Source organism: Quercus lobata, chromosome 6, assembly GCF_001633185.2.
Source record: "Quercus lobata isolate SW786 chromosome 6, ValleyOak3.0 Primary Assembly, whole genome shotgun sequence".
Taxonomy (NCBI): domain Eukaryota; kingdom Viridiplantae; phylum Streptophyta; class Magnoliopsida; order Fagales; family Fagaceae; genus Quercus; species Quercus lobata.
Genome location: NC_044909.1, coordinates 51,044,370 through 51,068,261, shown reverse-complemented (window position 1 = coordinate 51,068,261; position 23,892 = coordinate 51,044,370). Strand labels below are relative to the sequence as shown.

The window sequence follows — 23,892 nt, the reverse complement described above, 5'->3', positions numbered from 1 at the left end:
ATTTTTTAACCTATGGTTTTTTTTTTTTTTTTCTTCTGTTTTAAGAGCAATGTGTCACCAATTAAAAAGAAAAACATTTATGAGGGGTACTAGTCGCATTCATTGTCACATCATTTATTACATGGTTGATAAAAGTCATGGACCTTGTGGTAGCTTTAGCATTTATTTTTTTTTAAAAAAAACATTATTATTTTTAATCTATTGACTAATATTACAAGTAAAAATACATCCTTATTGATTAATACTTGAGGCTTTTTTACATTTGGTGGTCTAAGGCAATTGCCCCACTTGCGTCTATAGTAGAGTCGGCCCTGTCTATGCCAAACAGTGTTCAATGTATATAAATGGATATGAGTATCATTTATTGAGTATTTGGTAGAAGATTAGGGGTTACTTTAGCAAATAAATCCAATAATAATAACCTTATGATCCATTGAACTTCTGTAAATCCATCAGTTCACCTTTTGTGCCAGGCTGCCAGCACAATTCCATCCTAAATCCCTGTATTGCTTTGCCTAGAAAGTATAAATTTTTAGATATTGAGCTGCCAAGAGACACATCACTACCTTCAGAACTCAACAAAAAAATCTCTAATTTCCTTGGGTTTGATTTCCAAAATTATTTTCATTGAAAAAAAGTGTAAAACATTCATTACCACAATGTATAAGATTGCTAAAATTCTTTTATCGTTCTCTCACCAAGTACTAGTAAGATCATTGGAAATACAATTGTTAAAGAAACAAACAAGAATCTAACTAGCATTCACCCAATTAAAAAAAAAAAAAAAAAAACTAGGATTCCAAAATTTCACAAGCAAAGTAACAAGCCCAAAATCCCAGTTGTGATTGTGAAAAATCATCATCAAAATCATGCCTTTTCATCATCTCACCCTTTCGCCTCTTCCCATATCTTTAGGATTATGTTGCGCTTCATCCTTTGTTAAGAATGTTGGAAAAGTTTACAAAATCATGTTCAATCCATCAATCCTCTCCTATTCACCTTGCAACGAGTTATCTGAGGAAAATCTACCTTGTACTTTATATATGAATTAAACATTTTTGAGTTTAAACGCACACATTGCACTAATTTCTGAAATCCAAATGCAATGCTCTAATTACAACAGTGCTCTTGTTGGTGATATTTGGGGTTGGTTGGGCAAAATCATTTTTTTGCATGAACTAATGCGAATGCTCTATAGACTTGAAAGTTGCAAAGATGAATGATGTCAAAAAGTAAAAGAAGACAAAAGAACTTATTTGAGAATTTATATAGAGTGAGGCACAGCTGCACACTTGCAAAGAGTTCGGAAAAATTTTACCGTTTTTGCTGGTCCAATTAGTAGAGTAGTATTGAATTGAGGTTATGCGCGCCTAAAATGAGGCTATTGGGCCTGACCTCACTTGGTCTCACAACTTATTTGTAAAGTGGGTTTAGGATTTCCTACTTTGGGTTGTTCTCGACACAGAGACTCAATGAAGCTATCTCTCTCTCTCTCTCTCTGAATCACTCTTTCCTCCTTATTCTCTATTTTCTTGAGAACCTTTCAACAACCCTTTTCCTCCTCCAACTTCTCATATTTATAACTCTAAATTAGTGGAGAGACTATGATTACTTCCATGGTTAGTGCAATGGGAGGTCCAATATCATTAGTCGTAAGTGGGTAGTAAGTGGGAGTGGAACGTGGTGAGAGTGGCCTTGGAACTTGGTTCCCACTCCAGCAGATATGCTCGGCAGCGATGTTCCCTAAGGCACTGCCGGGTATGCAAGGGATGGTGTGTTTGAACGTCATTCTTTCTTTATTACTTGGGAATGGTTTGTCGAGCAAGGACCAGATGGCAAAACTTGGGCTTGCAGTTCGTGTGGATTCAGGTTGGGGTTTTAGGTAGAAAGAGATTGAGGCTATAGGCCACACTGCTAGGTCAAAATTTAGGGCCCAAATAGATTTGGGTACAGCGGTGCCATACAGAGGTCATGTGCAATACTTAGATTATTGCATCAGATGCAATAATTATCAACGGTTAAGATTAAGAGTTAAAAAAACTACTTTAAATCTCAATCATTAAAAAAAAATGAAAAATGTAAAAAAATAAAAAGAAAAAAGAAAAAAGAAAAAAAAGAAGGGTAAAAAAAAAGGTAAAAAATGTTTAGGAGTGGGGAGGATCCTAATCTAAGCAGTATCCATTGAGTAATTCTAAGGTATTCTTGGAAGTATAGAGAATAATGCTCCATTTTTTTATGTCTATAATAAGGTCTATTAATTAAATTCATAATAGGGTCTACTTTAAGTGTGAGTTTGGGAAGCGCATTTTTTAGCGGCTGTGTTTTTTTTAGTAGGTCTATGAGCGCTGTTCATGAGACCCGCAACTTGGAAAAAATACAAATTTAACTTTAAAATTGTGTTCCACAATATTATTTACATATTTAAAAATTATTTTATTACAATATTTTTAATTTTTAAATTTTATTAATAAGCAGTTATTTTTATTAATAAACAGTATCCAAACATAAGAAAAGAAAGTGCAATTTCTCCGTTATACCTATCAATTTTCGGTACCCATTACACAAAAACAAAAACAGGTCTGGGTGGAGGGTGCTTGCAATGACATTTTGTCCCGAATCATCCAAAGACAAAGCGAGCATTGTTTGAAAGAATAAAAGAATTTTCTTCAACAAAAACTCTCAGTTCCCAAAATCAGAGAAATGTTAATGGGCTATTTCAAAAAGTAGTTTTCGTTATTTTATTAGTAATTTTTTTTTCTTCTTCTAGTACAATCCCCTTTTGCCAAATTATCTTCAGCGCCACTGCGAGTCACTCAGGGCTTTTCTCAAAAGGTGCATTGCTTTCCTCTCTCTCTCTCTGCTTCTTCAGGGTTTTAGTTTACCTGGCTGTTAATATAATCTCATTTTTTCCAAATTTTAGGGCTTTCCAATTATTCTTTATTTTCCTAATAAATTTAATTGTCCATTATATAATCACCATGAGCTCAACTTTGCGTTAAATTATGGTTTTTGCTCAGCACCTATCGTTTGTACATTAGGGCTTTTATTATTATTTTTTATTTTAATTTTGGGTGCATGAACGCAAGTGTTCTCTGTGTTATTGTTGGATTCTTATTTCATTATATGTAGACATTTTGTTTGGTGATGCATATTGGTGGCACAAAGTTTTAATTTTTGTTTAAAAATGATGAATTGTTGGGTTTGTTTGGTACAAAGTAATGGAACCCAATTCTGGGTTTCTAAAGTATTCTTTAGAAAAGGAATAATGTTTCTTTTACCAATAATTCAAAGCTGGAATTTGGGTGGATCATAGGCATTTTTTTTTTTTTTTAATATTTTTTGAGAATTGGATTGTAGTTTAATACTGTTGCCCATGAATATGAGAAAATGCAGCTATGTATGTGAATTGTAAGAAAATGATTTTACTTTAAAATAACCCCAAGGTTCAAATGCTCTTTCAGTTTGATGCGAGCATACCAGTGTTTATTCTTGAACTAGTTCCCTAATAAGTAATAACAGATTTTGAAATAAAGCAATGCAAAATTCAGCTGCTTGTTTGTTTAGAATAATTTTAAATTAGTTACAGAGACAAGAGTAAGAGTCTCTCATGTCTTTTGGTATTTGTCTGTGTTGAGTACTGTTGAGCTAGTCTTCGTTTAAGTTATCCATAGTCCTTTCTTGGTCTAATTTCCTATGCAATTTAGCTACTGTTAGTTAAAAATAAGTTATTATGAACCTCCAAAAGTTACTTCTTAAATCTAAGTGGTTTTATAGATTTGTGAGGGGCACGATATTGACTTTAAATAGCAAGTTCTTTGAAGAAGAATCTTTGTCAGTGAGTGTGAGAATTACTACTTTGTGCCGACAAGTTCAGAATGTTTTGTAGCATATAATACTTTGTTTCTTCTGAATAATTGGAAACCCCAATCTGTTAGTTGAGCTCTTTATGCTTAGGGTTTTATCTTTGGAAGGGAAATAAATTCTTTTGTATGTTTTGTCTATTCTGAGAAGAAGCCTTAATAATATTCAGTTGATCGACTTTGAGATCACCTTTGATGTGATCGTACACAGAAATTATGTAGGACTCTTCCAAGGAGAACTTAATAGAGGTGATTATATCTTGTAGGCTAACATGCCAATCTCTATTTTCACCTTTGCATTTTCCCTACCCTTTTGGGGTGGTGGCCATTTGAACTCATCCTAGACTTCAAGCAGTTATTTGTACCTCATTTACATGTGTTCTTTGAGCAGCCTTTATGTTTGCTGCTTTTGTGATGGTTGTTACATTTGATGCTTTTTTCCCTCCCTTCTTTATAAAACCTGGGGTTTTGTCTATGGAATTAGTGATGTCAAGCCGAGTAACTCGCTCAAGAAGAGAACCACCTCAGCAGGACGACCAAGCAAGAGCTAGATGGACAACATCTCTCACTAAGATACTTGCAGACTTGATGATTAACCAAGTTCAAAAAGGGAACAGACAAAAAAATTCTTTTAGCAAGAAAGCATGGAGGTATATCTCTGCTGAATTTTATAAGAAAACAGGGCTGAAATGGGACAAGGAGCAATTGAAGAACCGATATGCAGTCTTGAGGAGGCAGTATATTACTGTGAAGTCACTTCTTGATCAAAGTGATTTCAGTTGGGATGAATTCACGGGGACTATTATAGCCAAGGATGAAGCATGGACTGAATACATCAGGGTATGTTGCTTTCATATCTGTTGCCTTTTAAACAAAAATTCAAACCTGCCTGAGCTGGAGGAATTTTTCTAACCTCATGACATTGGCTGCTGATCCTTGATATTTATTAAAAATTTTGTATTGTTTTTGTATTCAAAAGGGGTAAAGCATGCTGGACTCGATAGTAACAAATTTTTTGTTGAAAATTCCATAGAATGATGTTTTAGGCCAATTTTTGGTCTTACTACCAGCCAATAATATATATCTGCTCTAGGTTGGAGTTCCTCCAAGTCGAGGCAGGAGCTGATTGCCTGATTTATGTTCTTTATTAATCATCCATCATCTACTCCCTATGGAACATGCCTAGCAGGGACATCCTGATGCCGAGACTTTGAAACACTCTGGCTGCCCAATCTACAAGGAGCTATGCTTGATATTCTCAGAATCAGCTGCCAATGGGAAACACGATTCGTTTGCTGAAGATGAGGGAGGGAGTCCTTCCATTCAATGTGCAGATCCCTTGAGCATGCACCCTGAGTCCATGTCAGATTCTGATGAAGTGGATGACATTATAGATGACCACAAAACTACTCAACCGACCACTCCTTGTTCAACAGCAAATCGTAAGAGAGGTCGTAAAGGAATGGATGACGTAATTGCAGGAGCTATAATGGAGATGGCCGCTGCTTCAAAGCTAAGGACAGCCGCCATGCTGCAATGTAATGCCCGACATACCATAGCCGATTGTATAAGAGAACTGGATGAGATGCAAGGTGTTGATGAAAAGGTCTATTTGGCTGCTCTAGATCTATTCAACAAGCCTAATGCAAGGGAGATTTTCTTGTCTCTCAAAGGTGACAAGCGCTTGATTTGGTTGCATAGCAAGTGTGCTGCTTAATCCAGCACCTTTAGGCTGACAGAGGAAACAGCTTGTATTTGGTCGGGTCATCTGCTATATATCTAGTAAATAATAGTAGCATTTTTCTCCTTGTGTACAGCGACCAAGTACCAGTTGACTTGTATATGTTTAGTTCAGGTTTCAGTGTTAGGCATTCTAAACCAAAATTTAAGGATAATGCTATATTAATTTTAGTGCAAAATACGCTCATGGTCTTTATTATATTTATATGGCTTTGTTTGGTTGAAAAAATGGAAAACGGAGAATAGAAAATGTGTTTTTCATCGTGTAATGTGTGTTTGGAAAAGGGGATGAAAAAGTAAAAAGATAAAGAGTAAGTTGCTACTATACCCTTATTATTAAAAGTAAAAGAAAGAAAAAATGGGGGACTTTTTTTCGTTCTCAAGGTCATTTTCTCCCCTCTTTTCTTTTCAATTTGAAAAGAGAGAAAAAATGGCAAAACCGGCTCACATTTTTCTTCCTTTTCCTTCTCTCATCTTCCATTCTATCTTTTCTTCTCATACCAACCAAACATGGTGTATAAAGTTATTTAAAATTTAGAATAATTTTATACAAATATATGTGGTTCCTTGGATAAAACCTAAGTATACTATTTAGGTATTGTTTTTTAAATAGAAGTCATTTAGGTATTGTTTTTTAAATAGAAGTCTATTTTTTAGTTAAGTAACCATATTATTGAATTTTAAGTTAAAAATCTAAGTAACAGTACATAAATTTTGTCCATTGGCTGATATTACTGGTCCAACCCATCAAGCATGCGCGAGTGTGAAGCCAATTGGGTTAGATATAAAAAAGGCTAAAAAAGAAAAAGAAAAAAAGAAATGTCCATCAATACCATTGCAATTTGCAACCACGAAGCTTCAAAGAAAGATATTGTTATGTAGGCTTGGCTCCACAATTCTATTCTCGCTTATTTTACCACAACGAAACCACGCTTGGCGACCTTTCCAAGAGGCATTTTTTTTTTTAATCTCTAGACGACCCGTAAAGTTGGGCTTCTACATTCAGATAAAAAGTGCATTATACAAAATATAGTGGATCAAAACGATGTTAAACCACATTCATAAGCAAAACCCTTCATCAGAAATAGAAAACAAACAATGAAGTAAAACCAAAAGCATCCAAACGCTTTCCTATGACAAAGACAAAACGAAGGTATAAAATCTAATTGAAAACTCCTAGCTAAATTACATTCAAACTTTCAAATATTGTGTATCAAACTTAACTGAACCACTGGACAAACACCAAAGTCTTCAAGCCTAGGAAAATTACTAAAAGTCTCAGCTCTGAATTAAATCTGGGCCGAATGGATTTGCAAAGGAGGAGAATCCTGAAAATCTTATGGAGTTCACTTTTGTCTAGCCAAAACCAAAAGGATGCACTTCTATATACAAAAACCACTGCTGTCATTTTTCCTAAATCTGGTCTTATCTCAACCTAGTATCCTCTTCACATCAAGCTCCTCACCGGCGCTTTTGGCTTTGTTGTATACTGATTCATATGCTTGCGTACACACGCTAGAAAATCCAACTATGGCTTGAAACACATGCGGAAAGCTCATCTGAAGATTATTCAGTGTCATTGCCCTTGTTACACCGACTGATTTTTCATGCTTAGTTTTCTCCTCCTCTGCCTTTGCTCTCAATATTTCCACCTTTGCTCGCTTATCTGCAACTGGGTCCTTGCCACTTGAAGTGCTATAGGATTCTGCCATGGAATATGGACCATACTTGCACTCGAGTGATCTAAGCTCAGTGACCTTCTTCTCAAGCTCTTTAAATACAGATTCTGACTTCTTTTTTTGCTTATGCTCGTCCGCTTGTTGAACTACAATGGCGTGGATTACTGTTAAGAGGCTCTTAATCCCTTCAGATGCCACCCTGTCTGGAATATGCTCAACTGCAATGTGCCATTCTTCACAAAGTGAGTAAATTTTGGATTCCTCAGAAGTTCTGGATAGTGGATTTTTGCTGATTTGAAAGAGGCTAAGTCGGAGCCAGCCTGCAAGGGACTGGATGTAATCCCTTTGGGCCTTGACCAGGTTGCTAAAGGACTGGTGCCATTGCTGGACTTCAAGCTCGAGCTGGAGAGTTGATTGTTTGTGAATCTCGGATGTGGCTTCAGTTGATGGGATGGTTTTGAGGTATTTCAGCTGCTGAACTATGTGGGTTTGGACTTGGTGGCACTCATACATGCTCCTCCACATGCACATTAACCTGCAAAGCCAAACAATGAGTTAAAAATGTTGAGACTCGTTTCATCTTTATAAAAAGTTCAGTGTATAATTCAAATAATGACTGCAAATTTAAACAAAATGACTTGCCCAGTTTCTCCTAAGGCAAGTCACGCCAATATTTTGAAATAGATAAATGAAAAACAAAAAAGAAAAAGAAAAGAATTATGGAAAATTACAAAGACTAAGGATATCATAGCGTTGGCTCACCAATGCCACATCATGCATGTATAAAACTCTGCATGCCTATGGGCAATGGCACATTATTCACGGGTTACATTAACTTAACTTTGGCTCATTGTGAATGCCTAATCCTAAGTGCAAGAATTGTTGTTCTTCATTTCCTAGTTAGGCATGTCCAATGGATGTGTGCTTATTATTGTTTATATTAAAATAAAGACAGTTTATTTCCAAAAGGAAAAAAAAGAGGAATCAATATTTGAGGATTACAAAAAGGGAATACAAGGCTGAGTTGCATACATGGCATGCTAGTATAGCCAAGATTGCATCCCATCTACTAGTACTTAGTACCTGTGCAAGTAGTGAAACCTCAGAATAATAGTACACTCACAGCCACAATATTGTCTCCCTTGGGAAGACATTCAAAAGAAAAAGGGGTAGCAAAAGATAAGGCCTGAATAGTGAATTATAAGGAGAGAGAGACCCACCTGACAAAGGTTGTTGTACATGACACAATTGTAGTCCGTATATTTATGCAACAAAAGCAAACCAAGGGGCATGATGAAACAACCCAGTAAAAGCAGTCAAAAGATTTTTTTTACTGTAGTACTAGCAATAGCATACATATCTTCTGAGTTCTGACCCAAAAATATCAATACAGTTGACTTCTCATGCTGCTAAAACCAGATATGTTCAGTAGTCAATTGCTTATCTTTTAGCTATTAATTTGAACACCCAAACCATATGTCAGAAAAAAAGAACTGTATTCTTTGCATCCTGGATCATATTAATACAGAAAAAGACATTGTTTGAATGCCTTTCTAAAAGCCCTTAAAAAATAACTACACTCAGTCACTCACAAAGAAAACTCAGAAGAAAAGCCATAGGAATTGAGCAAAAGATTCCTGCCAATGGGTCATCTTACTTCAATGGATTTTGAGTTTTAAAAACTCACTTGAGTAGAGATGGGGGTACTGAGATAATTCAAGGGCTCTTGTCCTATGCTATTATTATTATTTAATTTAAAGGGCATGGCATGAGTGATAGGAAAAAGACTAACCCTTTGACAAGCTCAATAAGTTGTGGATACAGTTCGGTTTCTCTTAATTTGATGATCTCAGAAGAGGTGGACTCTATGGCTTGGGAAGCAACCATCATTTGTGATTCTAACTTTTCAACCTCTTTCTTGGTCTTCTCAGTCTTCACATAGTCAGCCCTCTTCAACTCTAGCTTCCTTAGATGTGCCACCCTTTTCTCATGCTCTATCTTTAAGGTCTCAGCAGTCTAACAACATCACACAATAAAATTGCAAGTAGAAGGGGGGCCAAAATAAAACTTAAACACAATACAAAACTTATTAAGAATTTGAATAATCTGACCTAATAGTAATGGATACACATGGGGGCCAGTGGCTACTTTTTGACTAATCAATTGTAGTTAAAAGGCCCCAAGATTAACATGTCATTCTTTGAGCTCTAAAAGCAAAAAGAAACACAGGAAAAAACTCATGGAAGCATAAAAGGACAAAAATAGATTTGCTAATTTTGTTTTCTGTGCTTGTGACTTTATGTAAAGGAAAATTCGATCACAAGCCCACAAGGGAAGCAGAGAAACTTTTTTATTTTATTTTCTTGGGCAATTAAGGAGCAATGGATCATACAGAAACTCCGAAAATTTGAAGCTTTGAACTAAAATTTTACCTTGACTTCCTGATACAATTTCTTCTCCCAAGCGTATAGTCTCTCCACAGTTGAACAATGGCTGTTACTCACAATAGCCCCGCTTGCAACACTACTTCCAAGCATTTCCTCACCCAACTTCCCAAAACCATTTGATTTTGGACTCAAACTCCATGTCCACGTCGATGGACTCAAATTACACCCATAGTTATAAACTTTTCCTGCCAAAACCAAATTAAAGACACAGACAATAATCCCTCTAATTACTGCAAAATTTAACCAAATATAGAAAAAAAAAATGCCCATAATCTTATAATTCATTTTGAGTAAAATTTAAGTCCATAGCAAAACAAATCTATAGCACAAATCCAAGAAAAAAGCTCTTTAAGGCCTTACCTCCTTTACTCTGAGATGAATAGCTAATAGAACTTGAAACTTCCAAGAGGATTGAGACTTGGGCACCAGCATCAGCAGCTTTGAGAAAATACTCATCAAGCTCTTTCACAATCTCAACAAGATCTTTAGTATTCCTTGACACCACCATAGCAAGCTCACTCGCGGTAGTGTCCTTAGAAAAACCACTGACCACCGAAGGTGGCGGCGTGGTACTCGCGGCCCCAATGCCCGTCGTGGTAGCCACCGCCTCCGAAGCCATCGTGGTGGCCTCATCCCACTCCTCCTCCTCCGTCACGGACCGCACAAATGGGTCCCAGAAATCCCACGTGGAAGTCGACGCCATAGGCGGAGGAGGCGGCGGCGGCGGTGGAGGTAGAGCTGGCGAGGCAGTCATTGATGTCCAGGTGTCGGAGCCGGGACTCATTGGAGGTGGAGGAGGCGGAGGTGGCGCCGGAGTCTGCGGCGGCGGAGAAGGAAGAAGTGGTTGCATGTGGTAGTTGTTGTGGTGGTGGTGGTGGTGGTGGTGGAGGTTGGTTTCGGCATTGGCGAACTGGAGAAGAGCTGAACCAGTACTACGAAGTGAACGGAGGTACATGCTGTGTGTTGCTGAGAATGCTTGCCTTGCCTTTACCAATTGTTTCATGTACCTTTTTCTTGCTTTGCACCTTGACACGATCTCTTCTCTCTCTATTCTTGAATAACAACAACCCATTTTCTTCTTCTTCTGATAGATCAAGCTTCTTCACTCTCTTTGAGTTTGGAGATTTTGGAACCAAAAGTAAAAGAAATGCCTTTAAAAAATAAAAGGCAGATCTTTTTTATTTTTTAAGGTTTAGTGTTTTTACCTTACTTTGACGAGGAGAGAACTGTTACTTTGCCCTTTGAAGCTTTGATAAACGGCGGGTCCTTCATGTTGATGTGTTTGATTGTGACTCAAGTTTTTCAATTTGAGCCAAAAAATCAGCTTCAGAGTTACCAAACAAACCTTTGTTTTTTCAACTTTCTGGGTTCTTCAAATCACTCTTCCAAGTTGGTACTATGAAGTATGACTCAAGAAAACTCTCTCTCTCTCTAGAGATGTAAAGTACAGACAATGCTAGTTTGGTTTGGTTGATATGAGTACTTGGGTGGGGGTGGTGGTGGTGAAGGAACAGTGAGAGAAACAGAACAGTTTTGAGAGGTGTCAGGAGCAACGAGTGTTGGGCAGAGGGCCAGTGGTTTATTTTTATTTTTATTTGAGCTTGTTTCCAAAGTGCTTTACCCTTATGCTTATCAGCTTATGCACTAAATAAATTATTACCAAGAAACTTGTGGGAGTAACATGCAGATGCAAGCAAAGCAAAGAGACACAGACATCCCCATGTCCCAAATGTTGTTTCTTTATAGGTACATACAAATACAATATTGCTAATTTGCTATACTGATTGTTACTTTGGGAGTTAAAAAGAGGGCATTTTGGTAAACTCCATTTTCCAACGGCCATTTCAATTCTCAAACCTATATATGGAAATATTTCAAAATACTTTTGGGAGGATCACTGAAAAGTATAAGGATTGTTCATATAAACTCATCGAGAAATGGTTGGAATTTTGAAATGGTTACAGAGTTAATTAGTGTTGGCTTGTTGCTAATGACGTTTGGGAAATGATGTTTAATAACGTATTAATTGGTGTTATGCAAATTATCCCCATCTATTACTAAGTACCATAAATTTGCTTAAAAATTAACAGAAAACTTGGTGTTTTATTATTATTTTTTTGGGGGGGGGGGGGGGGGGGGGGGGGTGTTGAATTGTGCATTGCTCATACTGAAAATGCCTAAACATCAAAGTACCGATTTTGCGATTAAAATCAAATAGGGCCAACATCTTTAAAAAAAAAAATTATTATAACATTATAATAAGTGACAGAATTCAGAATTCCAAATTGTTTTATTTATTTATTTTAAATCTCAAGCTCAGTTTTATCCCAATTGTTTTTCTTTGAAAAAAAAGGTCAAGCCTACTTTTTGATTTGAAGGTCTCAAATTCAGGTTTTTTTTTTTTTTTTTTGAAGAGAGAAGGAATATATATATATATATTGGAGTGAATGTATTGAAAATCAATAGATTATGGATATTGGTGTTGTTTGGAGTCAATCTCAGCAAGTTTAAAGTGGATGAATGGCTTGATGGGAGAGAAGTGTGATTTGGAACAAATCATAAAATGACAGTTGAGTTGGCTTAGAGAGTCATGGAGGTGAGGAGAATTATTTCTAATGAAGGAGATGATATTTGTTTCCTAACATTCTAGATGAGTAAAATTTTAATTTATGCCTGATTTATCCATTTGTAATTCCTTGATCCATTTGACTTAAATGATACTCTGTGATAGTAGCTTTGTTAATGTAATTTGAGAATTAGGATTTTCTATTAAAAAAAATTGTTGATTGTAGGGGCAGATTTTGGGGCCCAGGCCCAGTGAGCAGATGATTCTGGCCCAAAAGACCCTCAACAATGAATTTGTAGAGAGTGGGTCGAAGAACTAGGTCAAGACAGAGTGCACGTAATTGTTAGTAAGCCATGCAACCATTTAAACGTGGGAACGTTTTATTAAGCCTCCTAGGATAACAGTTCACGGAACAACAACTTAGGCTTTTCTTACAAAACTTCTCTCATTTTCTCTCTCTTTTCCTTACTTTTTGCTCTCCAGCTTCCGATCCCCTGATCATGGGGGTTTTCTTCTCTTATATAGCATCCTTCGAATGATAATGGCCCTACACTTGTTGATCATCTGGGCCTCTACTTGAGTGCCTGTCCCATAGGACATCATCCTGCTTTTCTGTGAGTTGCACTGGCCAAGATAATACTATTCTCCTGTCCTCTCCATATTAATGCGGTTGGAAAAGTAGCTTCCTTGCATTTAATGCGGCAGTTGTGGTTGCCTCCCTGTGCGTCCAGCATTTTCCTTCGATTTGGGACGATTTTCCCCTATGTGAAGGGTGTGTGTTGGACTCCCATTTGATGCGTCCGAGGAGACATTCCTCCTCAGACGCCTCTTAAACAAGCCCGGCCCAGCCTAACAGGGTTGGGCTGGAAGTCCTCTGGCCATGTCCTCACTTCCTGTTATGGTTGGGCCCCGCATGGGTGCCAAGGCCCACTATTGACTGATGAACTTTACCCCCACAATAGCCCCTCAAAATTCCGACTCTTTCTTCGTGATCTGAGGAGGAAAGGCGGGATTTTGATACCCATTGGATAGTTTGCTGGGGATCCCTGCTTTGCACGTGCGGAGGCATGCCCTTACGTGCCTCATTAATGCTGCAGGCATTTATTGACCCTGGGGGAAGTAACCGCAGCTTTTGGAGTTTTACGTTCTTTCAATCCAACGGTTGGAGACCGGATCAACGGTGGACAACATTTCATTTGCTCTAGGCGGGAGTGTGTCTGTCCAACTCCCTCTGAGTATATAAGGTTTTGGAAGGCGTTCCTTCCTCGCTTTTGATGAACACTCCAGTATTCAGAACACCTTAGAGCCTTCTCCTTCAGCGCGTTCTTACCTTCACCACCGTTCTCTTGAAGATTCCGTCGAGCTTCTTACTCGTAAGTGCACGCTTCTTCTTTGTTACTCTTCATTAGACAAACTGCCTTCTCGTTGTCTAGGATTAGAGGGGATGGGTAGGTTTGAAAAAATGGTAAACTCTCCGGCTGGTATGGCAGGCTTCAGGGCGAAGTATCGTATTCCACCGGAGGTAGGTTTAGAGTATTGCCACCAGGAGGAAATTTTGTTCAAGAGAAGAACGGGGGAAGTCGCAATTCCAATGATAGCCTTCGTGGAAGGAGGAATGACAATTCCAATGGGGAGAATAACTAGGGACTACCTACGTGGTCATAGGTTGGCCCCACACCAGTGCACCGCGAACCTGTTCCGGATCCTAGGGTGCGCCGACGCCTTAAACGACCAGATGAACCTCGGTCTTTCATGGCACGACGTGGTTCATCTTTATGAATGCCACAAGCTCGGCGACTCATATTACCTAAAGTCCAGGACTGATGAAGTGAGGTTGATATCCTGTCTTCCCAAGTCTAGCAAAGGCTTGAAGGACGACCATCTGATCGTCTTCGGACCATGGCATGACGGCCTTCACTGTTCGACTAGGGCAGGAGAGCCAGGTGGGGTGTCATAGAATTAGATTCCGTGGGGGGGAACCTTAGTTTCGAGCTCTCCCCCCCCCCCTTTTTTTTTTTTTCTTTCTTTTCCTTTTTAAACTTGTTGGTTTGGTTGCATGCCTCCTCAGACTAACACAAACCCTTTAACGACCTTTGCAGACAAGGAGTGAACATCCCCTCGGCTGAGCTTGATCAACGTCCCAGCTCCAAATTTCCTCCTGAGATCTGAGATTTTCGTGAGCGAGGATGGACAATTACGGTCGGCTCCTTTGATTTTGGACTACGTTCCTCTCACTCGATCCTTGGTGGACCCTGGCCAAGCTATAAGGGCTGGCAGTCCAAGATTGGCACGTATTGACGTATCCATACCGGGGTTCCTTACTTCAACAGACTTACCTCCTATTCAGCTGCCACCCCAATGTGCCTTTCCCCCAGTGGTTATCCCGGAAGAGGAGGCTGGTTCTTCGCATTCATCCTTGGAAGAACAAATAGACCAGTTCCATTTTCCCGAGGAAGGAGAGGTGTCGGCCAGGGTAGTAGAGCTTTCGGACTCCGACGCCGATCTAGACCGTGCTTCAGTGGCTCCTGATACTGGTCTAGTCATCGCACAAGTTGACACCAGCGAAGAAATTGAAGAAGAAGGAATGGACTTGAAGCCGAGGACAGGCCTCAGGGGCCTTCTATCCAACAAGAGCAAGGGGCAGTCCTCTAAGGATGTCTCGAAGGAGCAAGCTGCCACTAAGGCTCTCGCTCCTCCTCTCCCTCCCCCCTCGTCGAATGCAGCGCTGCAGCCTATGCCTAACTTAAGGCGAAAAAGGCAGGTAGAAGAAACAGAGGGGGGAGAGATTGGCCGTGAGAAGGCCAGGCCTCAGAAGAAGGGCAAGGAAACGAAAGAGCCCCGAGATAAGAGGACTAGGTCCACTGATACTCGGGATGAGGCAGCCATTCGTAGGGAACAACGAACATGGTCGCCTCGGATCGAATTGGACGGCGCCCCGATCCCTTGGGATGCGACCCTATGGGAATCCCAACGAGAGCAGGCATCATACTTGGCTGAGGCCTTGCAGCAACCTCTTCTCTTGCCTCGTGATATGGAGGGGCTCAGAAAGACTCGCCAGCCATAACTTTTCATGTCCTTGAAGAGGGACATGGCCATGGTAAGTGGAATCTTCTATCTCGTCCCTATATTGCGCACCCTATTATCGTCATGTTTTAATAGGGTTTCTATTTACTTCTGAGTGCAGGTCATTCAACAGATTTTTGTTGCGGAGGAATGGGCCAAGAAGACTCGCGAGGACTTGCATAGGGAGGCTCAGTCCCGCTATGCCGCCGAGAAGGTTGCTGGTGATCTCAAACAGGATTTTGATCGACAGGATAAAGAAATAAAGGAGGTGAAGAAGGCTCATGCGAGTGCGGAGGCCGGCCTTAAGAATGCCAAAAAGCAAGCTGATGAACTGCGCATAAAGCTCCGGCAATCTGAGGAGAAACTTACGGCGGAGCAGCAAGTGGTCTCCACGCTCAAAGCTGAGCTCGCAAGGACCAAGGAGGAGGCCCGCTTGGCTAGGGAAGTTGCTGAGAAGGTTGTGGCAGCCTTCTATGAGCGTGGAGTTCAAGATACCGAGGCTAGGCTGGCCAAGGAAGTAGCCATTGTCTGCAGGGAATACATCACCACGTCTAAGGGTGTAGCCCTGGATTGGGCAGCTGTCCCCGCGGATTCTGATCTCAGGAAGGCTGAGAACATCTTCTTCCCAGAGGATGTACGCGAAATTCCTGACCAGGGTGCCTCCAAAGAGCCTCTTCCAACAGACTCCTTTATTCTCGAAGCTGGGGGCGATGAGCAGGCCGCGCAGGACAAGCCACCTGAGGACAGCCTTTCCATCAACGAGATCGTCGCACAGGCCAAGGAGGTTGCCTCGGGGGCCTAAGCAGCTGATGGTCAGCCCCCTCCTGCTCAGGGCTCCTAGGAGACTAGTGTAGGATTTATTTGTCTCATTTTTTGTATTTTGTTTTGTTTTGCCTCGCCAGTGTTTGTAAACAGAACTACTTTTAGATTTTAATGACAAAGGTTATTTTCTTTCAAATATTATTGTCTACCCCTTTTTTTTTATCATGAATGGATGTCTATTTCTTCACTGACTGTTGATAACCGAGCGTAAGTGAATGAATACGTGAATAGAACGATTGTTAATAATTAGGCTCACTGGCCGCAAACCTTATTTTTTCAAGTCCCTGGTCCGAAGAGACAGGCAGGATTTGGGCCCTATTTAACACTTAGGGAGAACTGCTCCGCGGTTAATTTCCCCCAAATCTGTGGCCGAGGAGCCATGCAGGACTTGGGTTCTGTTTAACACTCGGCTAGAATAGCTTAATTGTTAATTTCCCCTAAGTCTGTGGTCCAGGAGGCCATGCAGAACTTGGGTTCTGTTTAACACTTAGTTGGAATTGCTTCGTGGTTAATTTCCCCCAAGTCTGTGGTCCGAGGAGTCAGGCAGGACTTGGGTTCTGTTTAACACTTAGGGCGAACCATTTTGCGGTTAATTTCCCCCAAGTCCGTGGTAGAGAAGCCATACAAGACTTGGGTTATGTTTAACACTTCGTGAGAACTGTCTCGTGGTTAATTTCCCCTAAGTTTGTGGTCCGAGGAGTCAGGCAGGACTTGGGTTCTGTTTAACACTTAGTTGGAATTGCTTTGTGGTTAATTTCCCCCAAGTCTGTGGTCCGAGGAGCTAGGCAGGACTTGGGTTCTGTTTAACACTTAGTTGGAATTGCTTCGTGGTTAATTTCCCCCAAGTCTGTGGTCCGAGGAGCCAGGCAGGACTTGGGTTCTGTTTAACACTTAGGGCGAACCATTTTGCGGTTAATTTCCCCTAAGTCTGTGGTCCGAGGAGTCAGGCAGGATTTGGATTCTATTTAACACTTAGGGCGAACCATTTTGCGGTTAATTTCCCCCAAGTCCGTGGCAGAGAAGCCATACAGGACTTGGGTTCTGTTTAACACTTCGTGAGAACTGCCTCATGGTTAATTTCCCCCAAGTCTGTGGTCCGAGGAGCCAGGCAGGACTTGGGTTCTGTTTAACACTTAAATCAAGTAATTGCACAGCAATACGGCACCAAAGATTACATCTTTCATTAATAACAGTACCTTTTCAGGTTGTTTACATTCCAAGGGCGTGGAACTACACGTTCATCCAAGTCTTCTAAAAAGTAGGCTCCTACGCCAGTTACAGAAGTTATACGGTACGGTCCCTCCCAGTTTGGTCCGAGCTTTCCCTATGCGGGGTTCCTCGCAGTGCCCAAGACTTTCCTCAGTACTAGATCTCTAGGCGCCAATGGCCTGGACTTCACCTTGGCGTTGTAACCTTGCTTGAGCTTCTGCTGATAGTTAGCTAGGTGGACCATCGCGCCTTCCCTTCTTTCGTCGATGAGGTCCAAGCTCTTTTCTAGAAATTTGTCATTGGTAGCGGGACAAAAGGTGGTGGTCCTCTGGGTTGGGAAGTTCACCTCCAGTGGAATGACAGCCTCGGCCCCATAGGTCATTGAAAAAGGGGTTTCCCCTGTGGACCTACGAGGCGTGGTGCGGTATGTCCACAAGACATGGGCTAACTCCTCTACCCATCTTCCTTTTGCGTCATCTAGTCTCTTTTTCAGTCCGTTCATTATGGTCTTGTTGACGGCTTCTGCTTGGCCATTACTCTGGGGGTAAGCTGGCATGGAATACCGGTTAACAATTCCCAGCTCGCTGCAGTACCTTCTGAAGGCTTTGCTATCAAACTGGAGCCGGTTGTCCGACACCAGGGTGTGTGGGGTGCCAAACCTGGTGACTATATTCTTCCAGAGAAACTTCTTGACATCGACGTCCCTAATGTTTGCCAGCGCCTCAGCCTCTACCCATTTGGTGAAGTAGTCGGTGCCGACGAGAAGAAATTTTCTATTCCCTATGGCCTTAGGGAATGAACCAAGTATATCTAGGCCCCATTGTGCAAATGGCCAGGGACTGGACATTGGGTTTAGCTCTCCACCAGGCTGGTGTATGCTCGGAGCGAATCTCTGGCATTGGTCGCACTTCTTCACATAATCCAGGGCTTCCTTATGCATGCTCGGTCACCAGTAACTCAACGTCAAGGCTCTGTGAGCAAAGACCTACCCCCCGTGTGACTTCCACAAATTCCTTCATGTAACTCCTCCAGGATGAGTTCTGCAGCCTCTGGGTGCACACATAGCAAATACGGCCCTGAAAATGAGCGTCTGTAAAGCTTGGAGTCCTTCGATAACCAGAATCGAGTAGCCTTTCTCCTGATTTTACCAGCCTCAACCTTATCGTCTGGCAAGGTGTCATGCTTTAAGTACAGAACAATAGGGTCCATCCAGCTCGGTCCTGCCCTGATGTTATGTATTCCAAATCCATTGGCCTTTTCTGTTGATGGACGGAGGACCTCTTCTACCAGAATGACTCGAGGTAGGGGTTGAGCCGAGGAGGTAGCCAACGTCGCGAGAGAATCAGCATGAGTGTTCCCACTTCTGGGTACGTGTGTCAGGCGGAAGTGATGAAATTGGGTCTGCAGGTGCTTAACCCGAACTAGATACTCTTGCATTCTTTCATAATTTGCTTCCATGTCCCCATTTATCTGCCCCACAATAAGTCTTGAATCCGAGAACATGTCTACGGATTTTCCCCCCAACTTCCGGATCATTCCCATTCCTTCCAATAGCGCCTCATATTCGGCTTCGTTATTCGTGGCTGAAAACCCGAGTCTCAATGACTTCTCTATGGTTATCCCTTCAGGTGAGAGCAGGACAAGTCCTAACCTTGAGCCCCTTTGGTTCGCTGCGCCATCGACGTGCGCTTTCCACCAGGTGTTTTCATGCTGGGAGACCGTGCTGATCATCTTCTCATCAGCCCCTAGAGGTCCCGCCACGTTTTGTTCCTCTAGCGTGGGCTCCGCAAACTCTACTATTAGGTCGGCAAGGACCTGGCCCTTTACAGCAGTACAAGGCATGTACCTAATATCGAAAGCGCCCAAGATCGTTCCCCACTTTGCAATTCTGCTTGTGTAATCGGCGCTGCGTAGGACAGACTTTATGGGGAGTTGTGTCAGCACCACCACAGTGTGCGCTTGAAAGTAGTGTGGAAGCTTTCGCGTGGCTTGCACGATAGCCAAGATAGCCTTCTCGAGGGGAAGATAACGTGTTTCTGCCTCCTGCAGTGATTTACTAACGTAATAGACTGGTCGCTGTGTGCCGTTGTCTTCTCGGATTAGCACCAAGCTCACCGTATGCGAGGCTACCACATTGTAGGCAAACAAAATCTCGTCGGCATTTGGACTGGACATAATTGGTGGTCGGGCGAGGTACTCATTTAATTGTTGGAAAGCTACAGCGCAGTCTTCATTCCATTCAAATCCTTTCCACTTGTGTAATAGGAAAAAGAATGACTTGCATCTATCTGCTGAGCGCGAGATGAAACGGTTTAAAGCTGTTATCATACCAGTAAGCTTCTGGACTTCTTTAGGGTCCCGAGGAGGCTGCAAGTTATGGATGGCTTTTATTTGGTCGGGGTTAGCCTCAATGCCTCTGTGAGTCACCATATAGCCCAAGAATTTTCCAGATCCCACTCCAAATGAACATTTGGTTGCGTTCAACCGTAGTTTATACTTTCTTAGCATTTGAAAAACGTTGCCAAGGTCGTCAATATGGTTGGGAGCCAACTTACTTTTAACCACCATGTCGTCTATGTACACTTCAATGTTTTTACCCATCTGTTGTTCAAACATCTTGGTCATCATCCTTTGATAGGTTGACTCAGCATTTTTTAGGCCGAAGGGCATCACTTTATAATGATAATTCCCAACTAGGGTGACAAAAGCAGTCTTCTCCTGGTCTTCGGCGGCCAAGGGTATCTGGTGGTAGCCCTGAAAAGCGTCTAGAAAGCTCATTCTAGGATGTCCGACAGTTGAATCTACCAACCGGTCTATCCGGGGCATAAGGAAGGGATCCTTTGGGCACGCCTTGTTTAGGTCGGTGAAGTTTACGCAGACCCGCCATTTCCCGCTCTTCTTCCTTACCACTACCGTGTTAGCCAACCACTCGGGATAGAAGACCTCTTTGATAGCCCCTGCTTTCTTCAATCTTGTGATCTCTTCTATCACGGCGTCAGTATGTTCTTTCGACTGTCGTCGAGGGGCTTGCCTTTTAGGTGTTATGGCCGGGTTCACGTTAAGGCGGTGGCAGATGAAATCTGGGTCGACCCCGGGGGCCTCATAGGGGTCCCAAGCAAATACGTCTAAATTCTGTCGGAGGAAGGCAGTCAGCGCCGACTTCTCTTGGGGCGGCAATTCTGAGCCAATTTGAAAAAATATCTCAGGGTCAGATCCGACAAGTACTTTCTCCAACTCCTCACAGTTCACCTCCATGGTTGGTCCTCCACTGCCCGCAGTTGGGACCGTAGTCAGTAATTGCTATAAGCCGCTCTCGGTTGGCGTGGAAGTTAAGCGATCCTGCTGCCGCAAGATTGCCGACATCATGCATTGCCTAGCTACTCCCTGGTTCCCTATTATCTCTTTGATCTGACCTCCTGACGGATATTTCACCTTTTGGTGCAAGGTTGACGACACAACCCCTAGTGTATGAAGCCATGGCCGGGCCATGATGGCTGTGTAAGGGGAGTATGCATCTACTACAACGAAGTTCACTTCTACCACCTCTGAGTCTGTTTGCACAGGCAACCTAATCATGCCTCTCGGGATGACGACCTTTCCTTCAAAGCTAACTAGGGGGGAATCGTATGGCAACAGGTCTTCCTGCTTCAAGTTCAATCCCTTATACAAATCAGGGTACATTATCTCCACTGCGCTGCCTTGATCAACCAGCACCCTTTTGACGTCATAACCTCCTATCTTGAGTGTCACGACTAAGGCATCATCGTGGGGTTGGATAGTTCCTTGTTTGTCTTCTTCCGTGAACCCGATTAATGGCGTGGTGCTCATTCTAGCCCTCTTGGATTCCCTGTCATCTGGCTTAGTCGGGAAGTTGCTCACTGACATTACCCTGAAGGGGACAGAGCCTGTCCTTCCAGGAGCGGCGAGAATGACATTAATTGTGCCAATGGGTGGCCTCAACGTACTTTGTCTGGTTTCATTGTTTGATGGTTCTTGCCATCCTTCAGAGCGATGTAGCAGATGTCTCAGCTTCCCTTCTTGGACGAGCCGGTCTAAATAGTTCTTTAGGTTCCTGCAATCATCAGTAGTGTGACCGGGCTCCTGATGGTATGCGCAATACAGGTTCTGATTACGCTTCAAAGGGTCGTTAGCCATCTTGTTCGGCCACTGAAAGAAAGGCTCATACTTCACCTTCTCTAGGATTTTGTGAAGAGGTTCTCGGAACACAGTATGGACTGCCTGAACCCCAATAGATCAGGACTGCTCTACATAGTCCCTTCTCGGCCTGTTACTGTTGTTAAATCGTTCCGACCTGAAGTCCTTCCTCTCCTGAGGGACGACCTTCGCCTTACCCTTCCCCATCTGCTGGTCCTCCTCGACCCTTTTGTACTTGTCAATTCGATTCATGAGTTGGCGCACGCTGGTGACTGGCTTTCCGGTGAGGGACTTTCTTAAGCCATGTTCGGTCGGCAAGCCCTTTTTGAATGTACTGATGATGACATCATCATATTTCCCTTCGATCTCGTTGTACATTTCCAAATATCTATCCGAGTAGGCCTTTAGCGTCTCTCCTTCCCGCATGGACAAGGATAGGAGGGAATCGAGGGGCCGAGGAACTCTAGTGCTGGTGATGAAACGGGAACCGAAAGCCTGCGTCAGTTGTTTAAAGGAATCTATGGAATTTGGCTGGAGGGAATTGAACCATCTCATCGCCATGGGTCCCAAGCTAGATGGGAATATCCTACACATTAATGCCTCATCCCTGGTGTGGACGGCCATCCTCTGATTAAATTGGCTCACATGCTCCACTGGGTCGGTCCGACCATTGTATATAGCAAACGTTGGTTGATGGAACCGCCGAGGAAGCGCTGCCTTCTCTATTCTACGGGTAAACGGCGACTGGGAGATGCGATCCAGGGCCTTACTCATGGCATCGTTGGCCAAGCCTTGGTAAGATGGGCTCTTGTGGCTGCGTTTACGAGGTCTCTCTTCCTCGTAGGAAAAGGTCTTGCTCGGGGGGGTTCTTGATCTTCGCCGATATTCATTATCCTCGTCACTGCTAGAGCCCGAGGAGGGTAAAGGACGTTTCTGCTGTGCTCGGCGCAGCTTTTTCTTCAAGTCATCGATCTCTTTTCGTAAAGCCTTTCGATCGTTTTTCTCATGGGATGCATGATCCTTCCCCTTTGAACGGCTTTTACTCATATAAGAGGTGTTCGCGCTTCCCTCTTGTTGGTTATCTTGGTCATTCCCTCGTTCGACATTTAAAAAATTGTCCTGCCGTTGAGAATCTGCATGTCCGGTTTGGCGCGGGCCTGATCCTTCCATTTCTTACTGTTCACTTGTCGAGACACAAATTCTTCCCACAGACGGCGCCAATTGTAGGGGCGGATTTTGGGGCCCAGGCCCAGTGAGCAGGCGATTCTGGCCCAAAAGACCCTCAACAATGAATTTGTAGAGAGTGGGTCGAAGAACTAGGTCGAGACAGAGTGCATGTAATTGTTAGTAAGCCATGCAACCATTTAAACGTGGGAACGTTTTATTAAGTCTCCTGGGATAACAGTTCACGGAACAACAACTTAGGCTTTTCTTATAAAACTTCTCTCATTTTCTCTCTCTTTTCCTTACTTTTTGCTCTCCAGCTTCCGATCCCCTAATCATGGGGGTTTTCTTCTCTTATATAGCATCCTTCGAATGATAATGGCCCTACACTTATTGATCATCTGGGCCTCTACTTGAGTGCCTGTCCCATAGGATATCATCCTCCTTTTCTGTGAGTTGCACTGGCCAAGATAATACTGTTCTCCTGTCCTCTCCATATTAATACGGCTGGAAGAGTAGCTTCCTTGTATTTAATGCGGCAGTTGTGGTTGCCCCCCTGTGCGTCCAGCATTTTCCTTTGATTTGGGACGATTTTCCCCTATGTGAAGGGTGTGTGTTGGACTCCCATTTGATGCGTCCGAGAAGACATTCCTCCTCGGACGCCTCTTAAACAGGCCCGGCCCGGCCCAACAGGGTTGGGCTGGAAGTCTTCTGACCATGTCCTCACTTCCTGTTATGGTTGGGCCCCGCATGGGTGCCAAGGCCCACTGTTGACTGATGAACTTTACCCCCACATTGATTTTAACAAAATTTTCAAAATTGACAAAGAATATTGGCCTACCACAAATCAATTAGGGAGTTAATTGTTCATTTTTTATAGTTTAGTGGTGGATTGAATTGTTTATTTTTCATTTACTAATAATCACTCACTACATCAACAATTTGAAAATTTTTTATAAAATAATTTGTATCTCTAGTATTATTTTATAACATAATGGGCTTGATTGCAATTAATAATAATGCTTATTATACTATTTAGCTATCATATATTTTTCAACCTTTTGAAAATGAGATTAAATTTAAACCGGATGTGGATGTAAATACTTTTGTTTAGGCCCTCCAATAAATGTGCGCCATCTCACATTTTTCAAATACAAGAATAGATAGCAACACATCATATCACAACC

The 23,892-nt window shown here is 42.2% G+C and overlaps 4 protein-coding genes across 6 annotated transcripts; 1 reads left to right on the top strand and 3 right to left on the bottom strand.

The window, feature by feature from the left end:
- Nucleotides 1-2,545: 2,545 nt before the first annotated feature.
- LOC115994290 (L10-interacting MYB domain-containing protein-like) lies at nucleotides 2,546-5,801 on the top strand. Of its 3 annotated transcripts, none has more exons than XR_004093179.1 (3): nucleotides 2,546-2,832; nucleotides 4,345-4,700; nucleotides 4,954-5,801. XR_004093179.1 is itself a non-coding variant. In XM_031118368.1 (3 exons), exons 2-3 carry the CDS (start codon nucleotides 4,347-4,349, stop codon nucleotides 5,575-5,577), a joined length of 882 nt encoding a protein of 293 aa, XP_030974228.1. In that variant the 5' UTR covers nucleotides 2,547-2,832; nucleotides 4,345-4,346; the 3' UTR covers nucleotides 5,578-5,801. The 3 variants fall into 3 exon arrangements, 2 of the variants coding, with proteins under 2 accessions (XP_030974228.1, XP_030974227.1); XM_031118368.1 differs by having other exon boundaries at nucleotides 2,547-2,832; nucleotides 5,050-5,801; XM_031118367.1 differs by lacking the exon at nucleotides 2,546-2,832 and having other exon boundaries at nucleotides 2,849-4,700; nucleotides 5,050-5,801.
- Nucleotides 5,802-6,630: 829 nt separating this feature from the next.
- On the bottom strand, nucleotides 6,631-11,339 carry LOC115994286 (nitrate regulatory gene2 protein). The gene is made up of 4 exons (XM_031118362.1): nucleotides 10,087-11,339; nucleotides 9,712-9,911; nucleotides 9,072-9,295; nucleotides 6,631-7,814 (listed from the first exon to the last, which is right to left on the bottom strand). Exons 1-4 carry the CDS (start codon nucleotides 10,796-10,798, stop codon nucleotides 7,031-7,033), a joined length of 1,920 nt encoding a protein of 639 aa, XP_030974222.1. The 5' UTR covers nucleotides 10,799-11,339; the 3' UTR covers nucleotides 6,631-7,030.
- A 7,010-nt stretch (nucleotides 11,340-18,349) lies between these two features.
- Nucleotides 18,350-20,641, bottom strand: LOC115950455. The gene is made up of 3 exons (XM_031067648.1): nucleotides 20,294-20,641; nucleotides 19,884-19,987; nucleotides 18,350-19,802 (listed from the first exon to the last, which is right to left on the bottom strand). The coding sequence occupies exons 1-3, from the start codon at nucleotides 20,639-20,641 to the stop codon at nucleotides 18,350-18,352; spliced, it is 1,905 nt and encodes a 634-aa protein (XP_030923508.1).
- Nucleotides 20,642-20,686: 45 nt separating this feature from the next.
- LOC115950454 lies at nucleotides 20,687-21,541 on the bottom strand. The gene has a single exon (XM_031067647.1). The coding sequence runs from the start codon at nucleotides 21,539-21,541 to the stop codon at nucleotides 20,687-20,689; it is 855 nt and encodes a 284-aa protein (XP_030923507.1).
- Nucleotides 21,542-23,892: the final 2,351 nt, after the last annotated feature.